Source organism: Misgurnus anguillicaudatus, chromosome 1, assembly GCF_027580225.2.
Source record: "Misgurnus anguillicaudatus chromosome 1, ASM2758022v2, whole genome shotgun sequence".
NCBI classification, from domain to species: domain Eukaryota; kingdom Metazoa; phylum Chordata; class Actinopteri; order Cypriniformes; family Cobitidae; genus Misgurnus; species Misgurnus anguillicaudatus.
In genome coordinates, this window is record NC_073337.2 from 19,238,823 (window position 1) to 19,260,244 (window position 21,422).

Here is a 21,422-nt window from a genome sequence, read left to right on the forward strand (position 1 = left end):
TCCACTCAGTATAAAATGTCTGGCCTCGCCACTGCACACACATAACAAATGATGGTGTTTAGAAGGTCAGTTTAAAAGCCTTTATCTATCCATCTATCCGCTTGTTAAGTCATGACATAAGGAATACTGATTCAGGGTCTAAGCATTTACTCATTTCAATAGAGGATGTTATCTAAACAGCCGTGAGCACTATTTATTCATACCACACATTTATACAAAAATTGTATAAACTCACAAACAGCAGTCTCCAGGCTTATGGAATCACTGACAGTAATATGTTAATAATTCACAAAAAAGTGTCCATGAGTCCATGTCTGTTTATCTCAGATTTTGTTATGGAGATAAAAATTAGGATCGGGTGTTTTTGGTCATTTTGCATTATAATACGAGTGTATATTAGCCAGATTTTTTGTTATGTCCCTATGGCATTTGAGATCCGTTGGACCCAGAAGTGGTGCATGATATCAAACCCATGACTTTGCTGATGCTAGAGCCGTATTCTATTAGTAAAAGAAAAGCTATTTTTCCTGGAATAAATTAATTGCCCTCATATTAAAACATTTAATTACATTACCACACATCCGTTTTTAGTTTGCAAATGAGCTCATTACCTAAACGAGATATAATGGTAATTAAGTATAGGATCTATATACTACTTTCACAGAATTATGCTACTTGCAAACCAACATCTGAGCAGAATTCATTGCCAACTTACCTGGAGTGAAAAAGGGAAACTTTAGCTTGTTTGGAGTTTTTCAGTCATGGTTATATGGTACAGTAGTCAGGTCATTACATTACTGTACATGTACTGCTACACTGTCAAAAATAAAGGTATACAAAGCGGTGGCAGTACCCTTTAAAAAAGGACCTAATATGTACCATTTAGGTACAAATATGTATCTTTGAACAGCCAATATGTACCTTTGAAGTACTAATATGCACTATTTGAGTAAAAAGGTGTACCTTTTTGAAAGGGTACTGTCCCAGTGACTTTTGTACCTTTATTTCTGAGAGTGCATCTACTTGGCCCTGTTATAGTCTACATACATTTTGATAATATATTAAGTTGAGTTTTCTTTAAGTTTTAGCTTTATTCAATAGGATAGTGAAAAGAAGACAATAAATGATATAAGGTGCGAAAGAGAAGAAAACGAAAAAAAAAATGAAGCATTGTCCACAGGTTTCCTGTATTCTGACTGAAGTGGACAAACTCCTTGACCTGCTTTGTCAATGAGTCAGTGCAAGTCATATAAAAGAAATGACTTTATAAGCACACTTCTTGAAACAAATGATTGTAGGTGAAAATATCAGCTATAACAAAATACAAGGTCACTACTAAAGGCACAAAAGAGTTAATTACTGAGCAATCTGTTAGCTGCTTTCAAAGGATTATATGTGACCCTGGACCATACACTGTAAGTGGCACAGGTATATTTGTAGCAATAGCCAAAAATGCATTGTATGGGTAAAAAAGATATAGATTTTTATGCAAAAATCATTAGGATATCAAGTAAAGATCATGATCCATACATTTTTTTAAATTTCCTACCAATTCAATTCAATTCAATTTTATTTATATAGCGCTTTTCACAAGTGTTAATTGTTCCAATTTCAAAGCAGCTTTACATGAGAAGATGTAGAGGAGAACACAGAAAATCAATAGATAATATAAGAAGTAGAGATAGCGGCTAAGGTTAAACCATACAAGCGAGCATATTAATAATGTAACGTATACACAGTGGTGTAGTCTAGATTTTTGTAGTGAGTATACTGTGATTTTTCCCTCTCACCCTTATGCTCACTCGTCCCAGCGTGACACCCCATAAGCACCACCACACTTACAGATGCATACAGTATGGATCTTCATGTAATCGAGAGCATTCTGAAAGTGTATTCATAAACACATAAACTGAATGTGTTATCAACATGTCAGTTTATTATAAGAAAAAAAGACTTTAACAGTCAATGGGTTTACAGCTGGGGAAACTGGATGGATTTTTAGACTGGTTTAGTGTTAATCAACATCTAACTCAGGGCCAAAAGTTACTCAACTGTTAATTAAAATTAAATAAACTGTTTCCAATCTTCAATCTGTGGCTAACACATGCATTGAAGGAGAAAAAAAATCCACTCTTTCAATAGCTATTATATGACACCTAGTGATAACATACCATGTGTAATTTAATGGTGTAAATGTTTTTAATTAATACACATTTAAGATGACCATGAATTAACTCTTATTTGCATACTCATTGAAATAAAAGCTTATTTTATGCATATAATACAAGCAGTGTCTAAAAATGAAAATAGGCTTTTACTTAATTATTATTAAGACCATCATGTAGCCTAATATTAGACACCCAAACCAAAGTGAAGAAAATGATCTTTAATTTGCAAGTCTGAACTGAACATCAACGCAGACATGATTTTCCTCACAAAAGTTTAAGATCATATACATCTTGAACGTGGATATATAAATTAACACAGAGAAGGAAAGTTTAAGACTAAGCACAAGCACACATGCTGAAAGCTAAAACCATCAGGATATAATTACGGGCTTATTTTATTGCATTTGGAGCCTTACCTCCAGATAAAGTAATAAACTGGACTGATGTTTTAAATGTTGTTTACTCACATGTGCGTTGTTAACTCTCCGGATTTTATATTGCATCACTCGTTCACTTCAGATGGATTGTTTGTTTACAGTGTCGCGTGAGCAGCTACACTGCAGGTTCGACTTCATTTGGCGCTAAGCAGACCCTTTGGTGATGTCAAAGTACCGCGAGAGCGATTCAAAGCAGATTTCTCCATGTGATAAATGTAATCGCTCTCGCGGTACTTTGCTGTCACTCGCCTGTGGGTTCTTCTGGTGCCACACCAGTCTGCTCCCCAGTCACTTTCGCGCCGCTATGGTAATTTGATTTCATACGCGAATCGGATCACGCAGTTCGGCAGGAATTCAAACACACCAAATATATAGCCTAATATATGCAGTTCAACCCGCTAAAATAGCAAGTGTAGCATGCTACTGGTCAGTGCTTTACATCTGAATTATGACTAAAAGTTTGAAATGTCAGAAAACCATGCTGTTACGCATCCTCAAGCTATTTTTAGTGGGTATACGGAAATCCTTGACAATTTCTAGTGGGTATACGGCGTATACCTGCGTATCACGTAGACTACACCACTGCGTATACAGTAAAGTGCTAAGTTAAGCCAAAGTTGGCTGACTCTCCCTGGGATGAAAAAAAACCCCTAGGAAAAAACCCAATGGGAAAAACTCCTAGAAGGACAAAAACCCTTGGGAGGAATTAATATATATTTATATATATATATATATATATATATATATATATATATATATATATATATATAGAGAGAGAGAGAGAGAGAGAGAGAGAGAGAGAGAGAGAGAGAGAGAGAGAGAGAGAGAGAGAGAGAGAGAGAGAGAGAGAGAGAGAGATACGGTAGGGATAGGAGGCGGGTAAGCGGATTAAACTGGTTTAGCCGGTGGTCATTGGTCGGGCATCGGCTGGTCATCACGTTGAAGGACAGCCAGTAGATCAGTGGTGCGATTTATAAACAAAAAATGAATTTATCATCAGTAATATGTTGCTAAGGACTTCATTTTGTCAACTTTAAAAGGTGATTTTTTTGCACATCCAGATTTTCAAAAAAGTTGCATTTCGGTCAAATATTGTCCTATCCTAACATAAATGGAAAGCTTATTTATTGAACTCTCAGATAATCTATACATTACATTTTGTAAATAAATAACCTTTATGACTGGTTTGTGGTCCAGGGTCACGTATTATGGCAAATCAATTTTTACCTGATCATTTGAATCTGATTATGTTTGTTTTTTAAGGCTGTCACGAAATAATGCACTTTACAATAAGGAAGTATATATTGGACCTGACTGCAATCCCACAACCTATTAAAAAGTACTATTACTCATTTCACATAAGTAGAGGTTAGTCAATCATAAAACAGGCAATTAATAAACACGACTAACACCGGATTTAAACGTACTGTAAACATTTAGTGGATGCTTTTATCTTAAGTGTTGTACAAATGAGAAAATCCCAAGAAATGTATCATACAATAGGCCACAATATTTTTGTCTTTTTGTAACTGTTCGGTTTTCCTTAAACGATTGCAAATGCGTAGGGTTTGACAGCGTAGCCGGTTATTTTGGCAATCATGCTAAATTAAAAGTAGCTTAAAGCTATCCCTTTAAAGGGCACCTATTATTAAAAAAAAAAACACTTTTACAAGTTGTTTGGACATAAATGTGTGTTGGCAGTGTTTGAACACAACCACCCTACAATGAAAAAAATTCTTTTCACCCCTTTTTTAATCCCTATTAAACCAAAGTTGTTTCATTAGACATGCAGTTTTGATTCTCTTAGCAATGTGATGTCACACTGCTAAAGCCCCGCCCACGGCCACTTACTGACAGTCCTGCATTACCATATTTTCTGCACTTAGTGAGTTGGACGCTGTCTGCTCTATACTCTGTGATTCTCTGCTAAATTAGATTTATTTTGACCAAAGCATCTCTTTTGCTATGGGAGCGAAGAGCAATAGCTCATTTGCATTTAAAGGTACACACAAAACATGCTACAATAAATGATCTGTGGGGTATTGTGAGCTGAAACTTCACAGAAACATTTTGGACACACCTGACACTTATATTACATACTTATATTACACAAATGGGCATAATATGTGCCCTTTAAGTATACATTTATGTGGCTACTGTTTTTTTAAATAGTTTTAAAAGCTACACATTCACCATTGTTTCCTCGTGAAATCAAATTAAACCTTTTTCTTTTTAGTATAAATACACTGGGCTTAAAGATGCTCTTTTGATTCCAAAACGGTAAAAATCAAATATTTAACTCTAGGGGAGCTGGAAAATGAGCATATTTAAAAAAAATGGAGTGTCCCTTTAAAGTGCACTATGTAGGGCATAAGAAACTATTCAGACTGTATGAATATGACACTCACAAGCTGTCAAATGCTTCTTTGCTTGACAAGGGGCGTTGCACAAGATCTCGGGCCCTATGCATAGGCGGTCCTGATGGGCCCCCATGCCCCAACCCCATAATATATTTCAGACTTTTCAAGGGCCCTCTCTTCCTTTGGGGCCCTGGTAATCAGTACTGGTTTTACCCCCAGTCTGACGCCCCTGACTGTGCCATAAAAAACACTATTTAAAAAAAAGGGGAGGGTCTTTTCGTTAGTTTTGCACTGACTTCTTGTTTCAATGACATCAGCACATCAAATAATGCTGCGTGTTCCAAGGCACTACAGTGGGTCTTTAAGGCTTTCTAATCCTCTCAGTTGCCATGGTGACGATGACTTGCTGGGACACAACTGCTAGATGGCGCCAATATTTCAACACCTGTCTACTCATCTCCTGCATGAGTGTCCGTGTGACTATGTCAGCACGAGTGTGATGGAGATTGTGAGTGTGTGTGCGTGCGTATAAGAATGAGTGAGTGTGAGAAAGAGAGAGAGGCAGTGGGCAAGAGATTTGATGTTAACCAACCAGTCTAATAAAGCAACCCTAAAGGAGAAACTTAACATGAGAAAGAGATGAAAACAAACAGGAAGAGAGACAGAGGACGGGCAAGGAGAGACGGACAGCAAGTAGAGGGCAGACAAACCTTGAGTCACTTGAAAAATCGGTTGGCTCAGGGATGCGGAAAGCTGGTGTTCAGAAATGATGCTATAATCGTTAATATCGGCCATTTGCGTTTAATTGAAACATTTATGGAGCACTCAGAAAATAAATACGATTTAATTTATTGAATAAAATTAGTCATTGCCGGGTTCATTAGGGTGTCTCTGTCTGTTTCTATTGGGATATTACTGTGCTTATTGATTCACATCAGAAGAGCCCACCCCTAATGCCTAGTGTCCATTTATTTTTTTAACCATAAACAAGTTCCATTGCTAGAAAAATCACACACACATCTACTCAACAAACTGCATGAACGGAGTACCTATAGATTGACAGCTTTCCTAAAATAATATCCTATTATATTTCAAAAAATAGGAAATAGACCAAATTATTGCGCACTACAAATTGCATCGCAACCCATATCATATCGCAAGGTTTTTGGCAATTCACAGCTTTATATGTTTAGGATATACAAACTGTATTTGTTAGTTAAACGTTGTGCATGGAGCATCATTTTAGCAAACCTGTCATGTACCTGGTAACTTTCTGGGTTGAATAAAGTGGATTTTGATGGAGACACAAGAGCGTCAGTCGTTTCGCACTGTGTGTGACGCTGGCATGACTGATGTGGTACATAAATCACTCGCTCTAATATGCCCCTGCCATCCGGGGAGGGAAACCCAATCCATTCTCTATACAAACACAAGCATCCATCACTTCTCATTCAATATCACCCAACAAGAAAACAATATACTAGCAATGCGTAATTAAAATCCAAGCATATGCATCATTAATTATGTTAATTGGGAGGTTGGATTATTTGGAAAGCGTTTCGGAAAGGGGTCAAATCGACATTTAATAATATACAGAATATCTGATGAGGTCGACCTGCAATGGTTTTTAACGTTCAAGTGCCAATAGCATTATTTACAGTGCTAAATTCTCCATGATTTGTACATTGCTTCAGAAAAATGTGCCTGCTTAATAAATAAATGGAAATGTAGGAGGATGGTGCTGATATGTAAAAGTGCTGAGGGGCTGTTGTTACCCCCGAGGCCTAAGTATAGTTCACTTTTTACATGTATGCGAGGGTTACGGTACAGTGCATGTGTCGCTAATTTTATCATAAGAATAGTACATGTAGTATATGTGCACCTGCAGATTTGGGTTTTTGGTGTGTGCAGGTCGCACATGTGCATTTAACTTTTTTGGGTGGGCCGAACACATGCCTTTTCAAAGTGCCAATCAGCCCCAAAATAAAAGTCTTTTGTTTACATGCATACACGTTCGTTCTTATAATTATTTATCCTTATGTTAGCATATAAAATGCAGTTTCCACACCAGGGAATAGAACGTCAAACAAAGATCGTTGGATTCGTTATCTAATTGGCTACACGTTCTGTCTAACAATATTTTCCATGAAGTCAATTGAAGAACGAGCAAGTCAAATGATGTCACGATTTTTGACGGCGCTGTTTGGATATTAAGTATTATACTCCCGCCACTTTGTTTGAACGCAGGTTTGTGTTTACTTGAACCTAAAGTGTAATCTCATATACAGTGTTACGACGTAAATAGTCCTCAGATTGTATATTATATTCTATTATAAGATGTTCATGCGAAATCTGATGTAAACAACAGACTATATTAGGGATGCACCGATATGGAAATTTTGGCCGATACCAATAACCGATAACTCTTTATATTTGGGGGGCGATAACCGATATATATATATATATATAGGCCGATAAATATTCATATTAATTTCACAATGAAAAACTCCCAGACCGCGGACATCTTTCCTTTGCGCTAGACTAGCATACTCTTCTTAAGCCCGCAACATGTGTCATCTTCGTGCTATGTCACAGAAAGCACCAATCAAAACTCCACATGGCCAGTAATGAGCAAGTGAAGTGGTTCAACAAACCAACATAATCCATCATTTATCGGCTTTCATTTATCGGCCTAATTTTGCTATCAGACCAATAACCGATAATGTTAAAAATAAGCAGTTAGCGGCCGATAACGATATGTCGGCCGATATATCGTGCATCCCTAGACTATATATCTATATTTCATGGATTATATGCATTTGTAGACAAAAATGGTCAATGGATGTATTCTATTAGAGGGTTTTCATGAGTTATTCACACATTTATAACAGACTGAATTCGACTCGCGATCATTAAATCAACACAAAGGTAAGAAGTCCCGTTTATATTTTGCATGTTGTCATCTGAACTTCTGTCACAAAATACTTCATTTATGATGCTAGAGCATCTGTATCTCAAAACAGAGACCATACACTGATGCTAAACCTGTAGACCTTTTAAACGATGTATAGTAATGTTAATTACTAATGTTTGTAGACAGTAGGCTATATAGATATTGTTAGCAGCGTTAAAAAACTGACGTCATCCTGCCCACGAATTAGTGCGTGTCAAGAGGTTAAATTATATCATAACAACAAGCCACCACAACGCATTTTTACAGTGCAAAAATTTATTTCATGTATTGATTAGTATTTAAATCATATAATTTTTTGTAAGCACACGGGATGTTCAAAAATAAATCTGAGGGACACAGTATCTACTCATAATTTATGATCTATTTGGCATTAAAAAGCTTTTGGGACATGACTCAAGGAAGAGGTGACATTTCTGTTAATTGGCCGAGCAGAACAACTATCAGCAAGTGATGATAATATCCACCCAACTAATCAGCCTCGGCAATAAATCCACCATCCTTACATGCGTGTTCTCAATATTTGAGGTTTCGTAATTGAATTCATACTTGATACACCACAGCACATCACAGCTAGCAAAAACCATTACAAATCTCACGCCGAGGACCTGGTCAGGTGAAAATACCTGTAATATTGTTCACAGGAGGACACCAGGGTCAGCTGAATCAGGTCAAAGTCACGTGATAAACGTGTTGCTATCTCCAAGTGCGCTCTAAAGGGGTATCAGACGCTCATCAAACAGCAAATCTAAAACTGATGTATTAAACATGCAACCCACACTGAGAATTCAGCACCACCTAAACTAGGCCGCAAGCAGGAGGGACGGACTAATTGAGGAGAGGGAAATCGAATCAAGAGAGACCGAGAGATGTAGTATAAAGGAGAGAAAAAACGCAATAACATCCCATTTAAAGTTCCAGCATTTATTTCCCAAGGTCAGACCCACCGGAAAACCTTTGTGACTGCGTCCACCTTGATTTACGGCAACTCCTCAAACGCTATGAGCTACAAAACCAACACAGGACTCAAACAGAAAACCAGCTGTGGGCCAACATTTCACGTGCTTTCTCTGAGACATATTCAAGGTACTGGTTAATATCCCGAGCGAGGCGGAGGACTGTAAGACTGAGGGTTGAAGAGAGACAGCAGTCTGTAGGGAGCTGATCTGATATTCACTCAGAGCAAACACATCAGGCCTGGCCTACATACACAACCATACTAACACTTCCACCTACATTCTGAATTGGAGAAAAACTCTGAAGTATCGTGCCATCACAATTTATATCTCCTTTGACATCCTGTAGATCCACACAAGCTTTTTTTAAAGCTCACGTAACACACGCTGTTTCTGCATTTCTGATATTAATCTGGAGTACCTATAGAGTAGTATGACATCCTTTATATCTCTGAAGAGTCTTTAATTTAATCAGATTTATAAAAGAAAGATTAGCTTTACAGAATCTTTCCGATAACGTATGAAAAAATGAAGAAGGAGGAGTTATAACACGGGAGGAGCGAGTACGAGTCATGCAACACTATACAACACTGTTTTAACTTATGATTCACTACATGTTCGTGTCATTTATATAATATACACGCACCTATTTCCAACATAAGACAGAAGTCTTACTTACCACGTGTAACTCGTCATGACCCGGTTCTGAAAATCCACCGCATCAAACACACACGCAAAACTCCGCTGCTAATCCGGATAATAAACTATATCCATTGTTTCCATAAGGCTGGATGTCTTCTCCTTACATCCAAAAACACACTTCTTGTTGTGCCATTGTTGACTTTTGAAATTAAACTAAGCTGAGTGGCGTGATAAGCTGTTAGCAAGCTCTAGCGTCTCCCGCTGACTGACGGCTGGGTGGGGTTTTCCGGGGGAAGTTTTCCGGCGGAAGCCCATATAAAGAAGTGATACGTATCGAAAACCCCTGAAATGTCAGTTAGAACCGTAATCGAAAAAAACTAGCCGAAACTTGTACGAACCCTGGCGAAGTGCATTCGGCACAGAAATACTCTGAAACACGCCCAACTGCATTTTTGACACTTTGCCTACGTTTAGCATGAGGAAACAACTCTATAACTGTGTTAATAAGTCAGAATGCTTGAAATACCATTAAACCCCCCCTTTAAACACCTGACCCTCTCGCTGTTTAGGGAATTTTTTACACTTAATCATTTTTGCACTTCCAAAAGCAGATACTCAAAAGTTTGTCAGACACTCTAAAACAAATTTGATTTCTTTAAAGGGTAAACTCCACTTTAATTTTCCGTCTGTCTTAGTCAGTGTTGTTTTCGTCAACGATGACGATAACGAAATTATTTCGTTGGCGCACCTTTTTTATGATGATAACGCAAAGATGACTAGCTAAAAATGGCTCTAAGGTGACTTAAACATGACGAGACGCTTTCGAGTTTTCGTTGAAGAGACGAGACGGAACGAAAATGATTATTATGATTAAGTCTGACGTTCACAATGCATGTCATTTCTGCCTATTTTGCGTGAAGTCTGTCTGTTTTTAGCTAAAAAGTATCAGCAATGCTGCCGCTTCCTATCCTTGTTTTGGGTACACCCACCACCCGGCTGCCGCCATGCCGCGCACCAGATTTCACACAACAACAACACATCTGCGGCTGTATTTTTGAGCGCGATGCTAATGGTCTAATTAGATTCAATGGATTGTGCTAAGCTATGCTAAAAGTGCTACCGCCAGACCCGGAGATCAGCTAAATGGATTCCAAAATGGTAAAAATCAAATGTTTAACTCTAGGGGAGGTGGAAAATGAGCATACTTTCAAAAAATAGTGGAGTGTCCCTTTATAGTTAACCAAATTGAGAGTACTAAAATCTGAGTAGGGTTTAGGCCTACTGTAGGTTTACTCTGCAGTTTCCACATAACATGCATTGTTGATCCAGGCGTACTTTGTGTTTACATTGTTTGCTTTATTCCAAATAATTCTGCAGTTCTTGAAAGAAGGTAATAATGAAATATAACTACTGCTTCATCCGCATTTCACCCCACATTTTTCCACATGGTTTAACTGGACAAAGCTTATGTGAAAAAAACATTTTCTAATAATCAATTCAATTACTTTAAAAAGACGACAAAAAGAATATAAAACTTTTTTTTATATAAAAAATAAAGTCTATCTAATCCAAAACCACTCAGAGACAGGGTCTCATTTTTTTGTAACCTAGGCTTCTACCAAAAAAATGTTTTGATAGCACCACAGTGCCAAAATTTACTTTCGGGTAACAAACCTACTCTGTCAAAAAAAAGGTACTGTACAAAAGTTGTCACTGGGCTGGTACCATTTAAGCCCGGGATACACTACATGATTATTGGCTGTCCCAGACGAAAAACTGCCATAGTGAAACAACCGTCGTAATTTCTGTGATCGTGTCTCTTCATCGGTGGTCATATGTCACACAGTGAGAGAGGTTCAAAGACGGCCATTTTCCCGGTCTTGCGTCTAAAGATAGCCTACGATAGTCTTCTGACAGTCTCAGAAATTCAGCATAATCACGCACAGTGTGTTTGCTGCTACGACCTGCCTACTGGTATTTGTTTACCACTAGCGCATGCTAGTGACGTTGCGCTAATGTGTGACGCAGCCGCCAAAGCTTCCGTGTCATAATCGTACAGTCCACATGCTTGTTGTACCCAAGTTTAAACGATCCATGTCGCACAGTGTGAAGGTAATGATCTAATAGGAGAGCAAAAATCCTGCAAGGTATTCCGAGTTTTAAGAAGGTCCCATGTGTACCATTTAGCTACAGATATGCATCCTTGAGGTACCAATATGTACCCACGCGACCTTTAAGGTTCCAGTATGCAGCTTTTAGGTACAAAAGTGTACTTTTTGAAAAGGTAACGCCACAGTGACAACTTTTGTACCTTTTTTACTGAGAGTAAACAACTGGTTTATTGTTGCTTGCACCCTTAAAATAAGCTGGGATACTATTTTGACATAAAAAATACACACTTCAGCTTTAAAGAGGACTTAAAAACTCCCTTTAACGTCTGGTGATAAAACCTAAACACAAGGAGCTGTTCACCACATGAACTAAGTGGAAATGATCGGTGTGTGTTTATAATACAGCATGACTAAGCACGGAGTCAACAGCAGATAGAGAGGAAACAAACCCAAGACTTCCAAACATTTTAAAGGACGCGGCAGAAAGAAAAAAAGACCGTGTGCATTTCCAGAAAAATCCCAGTTTCTCGTAAGAAAAATGTTACAGATGAAATATTACGATGACGAACTGACATTACTGTTATAATTACGACCAGTCAAAACTCACTTAATTCACTCCAGACCTTTTCACACACATCTCGCACGCTCGCGCGCACTCAAGCCGTCTTTGCCAGGGGGACAAAGGTTCAGAGGAGCGAGAGATACGATGTCGTGACCTGCTGCTGACTCACATGTTGATGGGGGGCTTTGGTTCTTTCCCATAATGCTGAGGGTGCCTGCGGTGCCAATGTGTCACAAGCAGCTGTTTTCTGCTTTATTAACATATACACATTTATTCATGCAGTCTGTCATCCTTCTATTTTTCTACTCCTCCATCCATTCATGTGTCCTACTTGCTCTGGATGTGACACTTCGCACACAGAATTCAAAGTAGCGCACACACACACATACACACATACGTTTTACTGCAGTCCTGCTGAAGGCCATTCTGATCACTTTAATTAAGCATATGTGACCCTGGACCACAAAACCAGTCATAAGTCACACAGGTATATTTGCAGGGTTCCCACACCTTAGTTAACACCAAATTCAAGGAGCTTTTTTAAGGACTTTCCAGGTCCAATATCCGCTAATTTAAGGACTAAGCGTGGGGACACATTTCAAGTGAGAACAAAGTTACATCGTGTTACCTTTTAAGATACAATGTTAGGAACTCGCGCTGCGTCACTGCGGTGACACTTTGGGGACGCCTCCAGGGGTAAGTGCGTATGTGTATCGGTATCTGAAATATTGCCAAAGACGGCGTTACAGGGACGCAGGAAGTATGGCAAAGAAGACGCCCCGTCTTGTTCCCTACAGCTACATACGTAACCCGAGACGTTTTCATTTGTCAAACACAACTTTGCAAAAAAGCATTTTGGTATAAATCAGTATTCACATACAGAAGATATAAGCATTTAAAGCGAACAGTTTAGCACGTGTGCCTCAAAAAGTCTAGACTTTTTATGATATTATCCTACACTACACAGGAAATAATATGGATTTTTTTTTCAGAAAACTTGAAAACTTCTTGCATAAAATAGATATTTAGTACATTTCCTACCAAACATAAGTAATGCATTTCATTTGGCTAACTTGAAAAAGCGATTTTTTGCAATATTTAGATTTTTTGCACCCTCAGATTCCAGATTTTCAAATAGTTGTATCCTTGACCAAATATTTTCCTATCTTAACAAATATCAAAAATGCCAGAATTTGGGAAGAGGCCTTAGTCTTAAAGACCTTAGTAACCTTAGTAACAGTATAGTGTCAAATACTATCCACAGTAGCGTCATACGTAGCAAATCATAGTATTCCCACTTGCCTCCAGTGGCTAGGATCAATCCATAAGGCATCACCATTGTGCCCTTGAGCAAATCACTTAACCTAAGGTTGCTCCAGAGGGACCGTTCATGCAACAGGTGCACTGTAAATCACTTTATGTAAAAGCATCTGCTAAATGTCTACCTACTCATGGTATAAAGCTTGCAAGTAACATGCCATGGTTATCTCAATACAGCAAATAAGAAAGCACAATGGATAGAAACATATGCTCTACTTATGTTCAGGTTCACTGCTCAAAGTTTATAGGACAGCTGTTAATTGTTGTACTACCCTGAGTGCTTCTGTGGCTAAATGAATGCCAACATCTGACAAGTCTCACAAATCCTCTGTGACTTCAACTAACTTCTCTGCATGGACAGGACGACTTCTCAATCTGATTGGTCTGTCTGTTAACTGGGCATCTTAAAGGCACTATGGCGTATTTCTTATCATCCAATGACTGATTAAAAACAAAAACAAATGTAAAAGCAAACAGACAAAAACTCGAATCAATCGAGCGTACACATTAAATCTTTGTGCTTATGTTTCAAAGCGAAAAAAATAAAAGAAAACCATGACGGCAGATTCTGTAAGCCGCATCCATAGCAATAAACATACCGCTAACTTCCTCAACGCTGCTGCATTTACAGAGAGTTTATGTTCATGCAAATTCTGCTGCCTTAAATATTCGTTAAGTAAACATTAAACAACGCTTTGAACAAACAACATTAGCAATAAATACTGAACAGATTCCAGAGATCGGCCAACCTGGAAACACTTGTGAGGAGATACAGTTGACCTGGATGCGTTTGAAGTAAAAGAGGGAAGAAACGCTTGATCATGCTGCCCAGAGGAGGAAGACGAAGAAGAAAAGTCCAGGACACAGCGCCTGTCAGACAAAAAGTCATCCGAGATGGCGTCCTGGAGCCCCGTCAGGCATTTTGAGATCTTTTATAAACATATTAATTCAGCTAATGACCTGATTTGCCTGTCATATGAGGCTGGCCCAAAGCCCAAGGAAGAAAGCTAGATAAGCCTGCCCTCATTACCAATGAGCATCTTAATCAATGGGCATCAAGGGAACCAACAACCTTCAAGAGAGCACGAAAGACAGACAGATCCTTAAACTACAAAGCCTTTCTGGTTAAAATTTCCATCACTTGATTGTTAATCAGGAACATTTACAAAGGTAGATGCTTTTATATAAAGTTATTAGTGTGCAAGGGAATCGAACCAGCTAACCAGTGCTTTACATATTGAGCTACAGGAAAAATTGTAAACGATTGGCATAGCCACTTACATCATCACATTATGAACTATTTTGCCAGACTTAGGCTATGTTTACATTAATGCATTTATCCTTTAAAACACGTTACTTTTGCGTTTACACCTTTCATTTACACTACACCACCGTTTTCGACCTCCAAAAACGGAGTTGTTCGCAAACGCTGCAGACCCTGTTTTAGTTTGACATTGCGCTGCAGTGTAAATGAACATAAACGGAGTCTTATGTAAACGAACAGCTGATGTTAACGTGACAGCGCATAATTTTTAAAGTAAAACTTATTTTTATTCAGGTAAATGGAGGTTTGCAACAGAGGTTTTGCCAAAAATAGTAAACATCTACCAACCACCTATTATAAACGCTATATCAGATTGTTTTAACATGTATCCTTTTAGATAATGTCTGTTTTATATTTATGTTTGAGTATTATTGGGTTTGAATATTGTTGTAATGTTGTTTATGTTTTGTTTAAACTTAGTTAGCTTATTACGAAAGATAGACTATAATTTTAAACATGGTAAAGGCCAATATGAAGGGAGAATTGTAATGGGTCAGACATTATTTTCGAGTTTGATCTAGGTTTTGTTTGCTACTTTAAAATAAATTTTGTTTCGTATAATTTGTCTCTTAATGTTTTGTTGATAAGTTTTGTGAATATAAATTAATAAAAACAATAAAATCAACGCCATATTAATATTTAATACTCGTTTAGCCGATTGCGCTTTTTGCTATTTCTGTGTTGCTAGTGGAGGATGTGCACGGACCTCGCAAACTTTTAAAAAATAACGTCATATTAATTTTTAATACTTTAGCCGACCACGCTTTTTTGTCGGAGAACACGTGTGAGGGAACACACACACGCACTGAACAGCAACAGGTAAGGGAAGATAAGTTATTTGGTGTTTATCTGAAGAATACAGTCAGTCCGTACAAAATTAAATGCGCAAAGGTAAGCTATTATTAGAGTAATAAGTTATTTAACACTTTTATGCGCATTGCCCAGTTACGTGATTGGTCACGTTTCATTCATGTATATTGTGGATAAAGATTATTTTAAAAATGGCAGTATAAACGAGGATTGTTTTCATTTTAAAATGCAGTTTTAAAACACAAATGCTCCAATGTAAACAGGGCCTTAGAATAACAAGCTTTAGGTACAGGGTGACATGACATCATCAGTGACATCATCGGCATTACATAAATGTCAAAATATGTACTCGAGCTATCATTGGGACAGTACCCATATAAAATGGTCCTAATATGTACATTTTGGTAGAGTAGGCTAATGTTTACATTTGGTACCAATATATGATACTAATATGTTACTATAGGGACTCTTCTTTAGGTGCAAGTGCACAGCTCCAGTGACAGCTGGGGTACATATTTTGACATTTTTTTCAGATTTAATCTGTTAATAAAAAACAATGCATACGTTTTTTGCTCAAAGCAACAGCGTGTTCAGAGACAGACTCGGGAGTCATATTTAACATTCCAGAATCGGAGTATCATAGCGCACAAAACATCCTTTCTATCTTCCAGTCGTTTGAGTGTTTGTGTAGCAGAAGAGGTTCGTGTTTGGCTGTGACACGTCTCTCTCCTCTGGTCCTGTGATTGACTGAGGCTGTGTTTACCTGAAAGCCAGCCCTCGTCAGCAGCGATAGACGACAACGCAACACAAACATGAACATCTGCTGAGCTACGGGCCACTTTGAAGATCCTGCTCTTTAGGACACAAAAGTGTATACTGCTAATGGATGCGCGTGTCCATTAGGTTGATCGCGAATAGTGTTAAGCAACTGGTAAGTGATAAGAAACTGTTACGAGTAGAAAAAGGCCAATATATTGACCAGGATGATTAATCTCACAATATTTTGACATTATTGACATTATCAGCTGTTAACTGTGCCTCTCTGGGCCTATTAATAGATCTGGTCATTAAATCAAGTGTCAACATTTACAAAGCCCTGTCCATGCACAGCAAATCTATAGGGAAGCGTGTCTAGAAACATATATCCACGATGTTAACATAACCAGAACATGCGGAGAGCATCACTGCTGAAAGCCTATGTTTTTAGTAACAGCCCATAATTGCTGTACTTCCTAGATTACTGCCTTGTCTATTTTGTTTTTAAGTATTTTAGGGAATTATTAGTAAACGTTTTGCAGTAAATCATTAAACGTGTGTATATCTTATGAGTTATTACATTGTGTAAAACATTATGACAGCTATTAAAACCAATCAGTGAAAAAAGGGAAAGTTGCAAGATGTAAGTCTTTACCAAAAATAAACAGCTGCTTTATGCTTTATATAAAGCTACCGAATCCCAAAAGAGAACCATCTAAAATTAGATTCTTGTAAATCATTGTCATTCAGCATCTATTTTAAAACCAACAAAGATCACGTCGGTTTTTACTCTGTCTATCAAAATGGCCTATCAAAGCACATTCTTCTCTCTTATTGCTGACAAAAACAATACTATTGGTAATTCTTGTGTTTCTTTACAAATGCTATAATGGACCACCAGTTCTTACCATTAAAACCATTACAAAATTATTTTATTGTGTTTTGAGTGCCTTGTGTTAACATCCCACCAATAGAGCCCAACACATTATAGTGGAGACAATAAAAAATTTAAATTCTGTCATCTTCCTCGTGTTTTAAACCTTAAACACAACTTAACTTATTTTAAGCACAGTTGACGGTACATAGTGACTTCCTTAGTATTTGTTTTTCCCATTATGGAAGTCAGTGGGTGGTAGCCTACCGTCAACTTACCATCATTTATCAAAATATCTTCTTTCGTGTTCATAACTCATACAGGTTTTGAACAAAATGAGGATGAGTAGCTATATGATGACATAATTTTCATTTTTGGGATGAACTGTCCCTGTAAATATCCTTAAAATGTCTGTGATTATTCCTATCGTTATTTTCTAGCATGCAAGCGCAACAAAAACATCGTAATGAACTATGCGCGTGACGGATGTGCGGTAGGCCTGAGGGGGCGGGGCTACATTATTGACAGCAATTTACAGGCTTCGCTCGGTCGCGCTTGTTCAGTCAGGTGCGGCAGGTGCGCGCGCGGGGAGAGGGCTTATCGCGAGCTGCGCTGTTGCTATGGGTCGGCAGCTCAGTTGCCACGGCTGCCGGAGGCCCTGGATGGAGGGGGATATGGTGATGGGAAAAGACATCATGTTGAAGCTATACAACCTGTGGAGGTGTGCTGCGCCACAGCAGCAGCTGATGCTGTCTGATAAGAAGGAAAATTCAACAGATGCACACTAATGAGGGGGCATGGCTCGTCAGATGAGACGCTGTGAAGAACAGAATAAGCCTGTAACGTGTCAATCACTGCCAACTAATGGGCTGCTGACACCACCCCGAGTTCATCTTTGCTGTCGGACTGTGTGGCTGTCTTATTTTACAGCGGTGATCAATGCAGTCTGGCCCGTACTTGAAGTGTGCACGCCGCATGAAACGATTAAAACGCCATTTAACTCTGAAGGTGCTGACAGGATAATCAATTGACATCTGTGCGCATATGTGGCCACATAATGCATATACAAGAACCATAAGTTTATCAACTATATATGCGCATTTCCTTGGTGTTCACAAATAATGACGATGAAGATAAAATACCTAAGTTTTTAGATTTAATGAGGTTTCATGTGTTGAACGTCCTCTAAAAGCGATCAGAGCGCTTAAAGCATCCATTATCACTGCGCAGAATATGTTGAAGGGTTCGGGTTGGGGTTTGGGTACACCCCCGCGTCATGCCCATGATAACGCCAGCAACACTTATCATGCACCCCCCCCCCAACATCACATCCATATGGCACAGTTTCCAAACAGAGAGAATGCAAATAGAGAAATTACCTTGATGGTTTTCAAGGGTGTCCTCCGGGATGTACATGTTTTTGCTTTCATTTACCATATATGTAGTCCGGCTTTATCCGAAGGTGAATGAAGAAAAAAGGTGGTTAAAAAGGAGGGGTAGAAAAAAGCAACCCGGGGAAAGAAATCAAAGAAAAAAGGGGGGAAAGAAAAAATGAAGAACGCAAAGCGCACGATATTCCTTCTCTTGCGGCTTAGTTAATATTACCTGATCCCCATTATAGAGCTAAAGATCAGGAAAGGATATTCGCAGGAACCACCTAAGAAAACGAACCAGTGCATCTTTGGAACATCCGGGCCCTACCTAAGAAACATGATACCAGCACCGATAATCGATAATCAAACCGGATCGAACGGCTCGGAAACGGGGTTCGACTGGGATGCTGCAACAGCCGGAAGAAACGCAGGAAACGCGGGCGCTGCCGTAGTTTCGGAGACCGCATCAAAAGGTAAAAGGTGCGTATATATTCCAGATCTCACGGGGTTAAATCTTCACATATGATCGATCCCATCTGTGATGCTCCAGAACGGGCGTAGTTCGCGTCGCGCCTCGTTAGAAAATAGAGTGCAGAATCGGCCGCGTCCTGTCCATATTGGAGAGAAAGGGGAGTAGTCAGTCTGTGGCCCTGCGGAGAGAGAGCGCTCACCACCACCACCAGCCTCTCTGCAATGATCTGACGACCAAACCCCCTCCCCTGTAGACTCCCTGACTGCTTCCAGATGTGACTGCGCTAGAAGAGAGAATAAATCCTCCGCGCTTTTCCAGACATGCTGTATCTGAAGGAGACCAAACTTGGGTAGATCAAGGCAAATTGCCTTAAATTCTCTGAGATGTACACAAATAATGACCACCAGGTATTTTCTTGCAGTCTGGACATTGGCTCTTCAACAGTTCTTGTCAAAAATGCCTTATCCCAGAGTTGGACCACAATAAGTGATACACATGTACGAGAATATAGGACTACGCTCATATACCTGTTTGAACATCTGCCGTGACATGTTTAGATACTTTGCTAGATGCCACTTCTGGGGTGAATGTTTAGTTTGTCAGCAGCAGGTGTCAGGTTGATGGCCTTTCCCCTCTCATTTTTTGCTGGGCATTAACCAGCCTGATCTTCCCATGGAAGAATAAGCCATGTCCTGATCTTTTTCGGGCTCTGATAAAGGGGATGGTGGGTCCTGGGAATTTCTACAAGATGACAGAGAATCTTTCATCAGCAAATGGTTTAGTATGAGTTTAGCAGGACCTTGCTTGGTTTTGCTCCTCCTTCTGGCCATGAGAAAACTTCTAATGTCCCAAGAGACATCCTCTGCCCCCAGTTTATCCTATCACTCTATTTTTCGCTCTCTCTCTCTCTCCTACTGCGTCTAAATGGGGGATTGTGAATATTCAATCAGTCATACTCAGAGTATAGAAGACATATAGTACAGAACTTCAGACATTCCCCTGCATGAATGTAATTGAGATCTTCCAGCATCCTCCTGAACATCTTTGATCGTATTTGGCTTCGAACTAAAGTTCATGATGGAGGTCAGCAAATTCTCTTTAGCATCTTCAAATTAACTTTGGTATGTTTATGTAATACTCAGAGGAAATGTCCAGAATGTGTTTTTTATTGATGTCATATAGTGACATTTAACATCCGTTTTATGGATTGGACAAAAAACTGTGAAATGTGGGCATCTGTTCAGAAGGAAGACAGGTTAACGCACCTAAAAGATTACTAATTCCTTTTTAGTGTCCAGACCTACATTTTAAATCTCAAGACAAATTATGTGTCTCTCTTTGCACACAGTGAACTGATATACAACAGCTGTGCTGTACGGTTACAAGGCATGACTCTTTAAATTGCACTAATTTTTAAACAGTTAACTAAACAAAAGCATTATATCACCTTTCCCTTTGTGCTACTCATAATTTATTTGTTATGAAATGTAATACTTTACTGAACATTTAAAAGCACAACAAATAAACAAAGATTTGTGATTAAAAAAATAATGTAAACTCGCAGTTTTTCTTTATTTCTTGGGTGGGCACGTTTTTATAGCTGTGAATAAACTTAAGATTATTTTTAAAGGCGTTTATAAAGATGTACAGTAGTTCTCCCTGGAATCTGTTTCAAATCCTAGAAAGAATGGGGATAAAACGAGTAATTGCGTAGTGCTGCCATCTACTGACAAACGAATAAAGTGCAGTTAAGCAAATTGTCTAAAACGGAGGTCTTCAAGTTCAACCACGTTTTTTCTTTGGGACCCACCACTATCCTGTAAAATAACAGGTAGTTTTGTTGGAGAAGGGAACTTAACTATGCAGGACAGCGGGTCCTCAGGAACAAGATTGAGGACCCCCAGAAGGTAAGGGGTCCCCAGAAAATTTAAGAGAATAAAGACAAAATAAATGTATATATATATATATACACATAAATGGATTAATAAATTGATCCCGATCGCGAAAGGTTCATAATTTTCCCTTCCGTCAAAAGTTTGAAAACCCCTGTATTGGAAAGACATTGTTTAGACAGTTGTATTACTTTGACATAAACCATAACCAAAAGTGTCCAGTTTTGCTCCTTGAGGACCAAAATTATTTATAAATTCCAACTGTACAGAAACTCTACATGAGCAGGATTGGACACCCCTTAACTTATATGAGGGCACATTGGGTTCTTTGTTTTTTTCCTACAGCATTTATGTGGTGGTCATTAAGGAACTATAACTGTTTATTATATGCTAC

At 38.6% G+C, this 21,422-nt stretch overlaps 1 protein-coding gene across 11 annotated transcripts in view; it reads right to left on the bottom strand.

Annotated features, from left to right (window-relative positions):
* Positions 1–21,422, bottom strand: part of cacna1c (calcium channel, voltage-dependent, L type, alpha 1C subunit) — a 181,982-nt gene that overhangs the window by 153,027 nt on the left and 7,533 nt on the right. Inside the window, exon 1 of one of the 11 annotated variants that reach the window (XM_073867672.1) lies at positions 18,671–19,368. The exons of 9 other annotated variants lie outside the window; for them this stretch is intronic. In XM_073867672.1, the coding sequence (XP_073723773.1) occupies positions 18,671–18,728 (58 nt within the window). In that variant the 5' untranslated portion in view covers positions 18,729–19,368. Of the gene's footprint in view, positions 1–18,670; positions 19,369–21,422 lie in introns of those variants that run through there. One more of the 11 variants, XM_073867659.1, reaches the window with a different exon arrangement.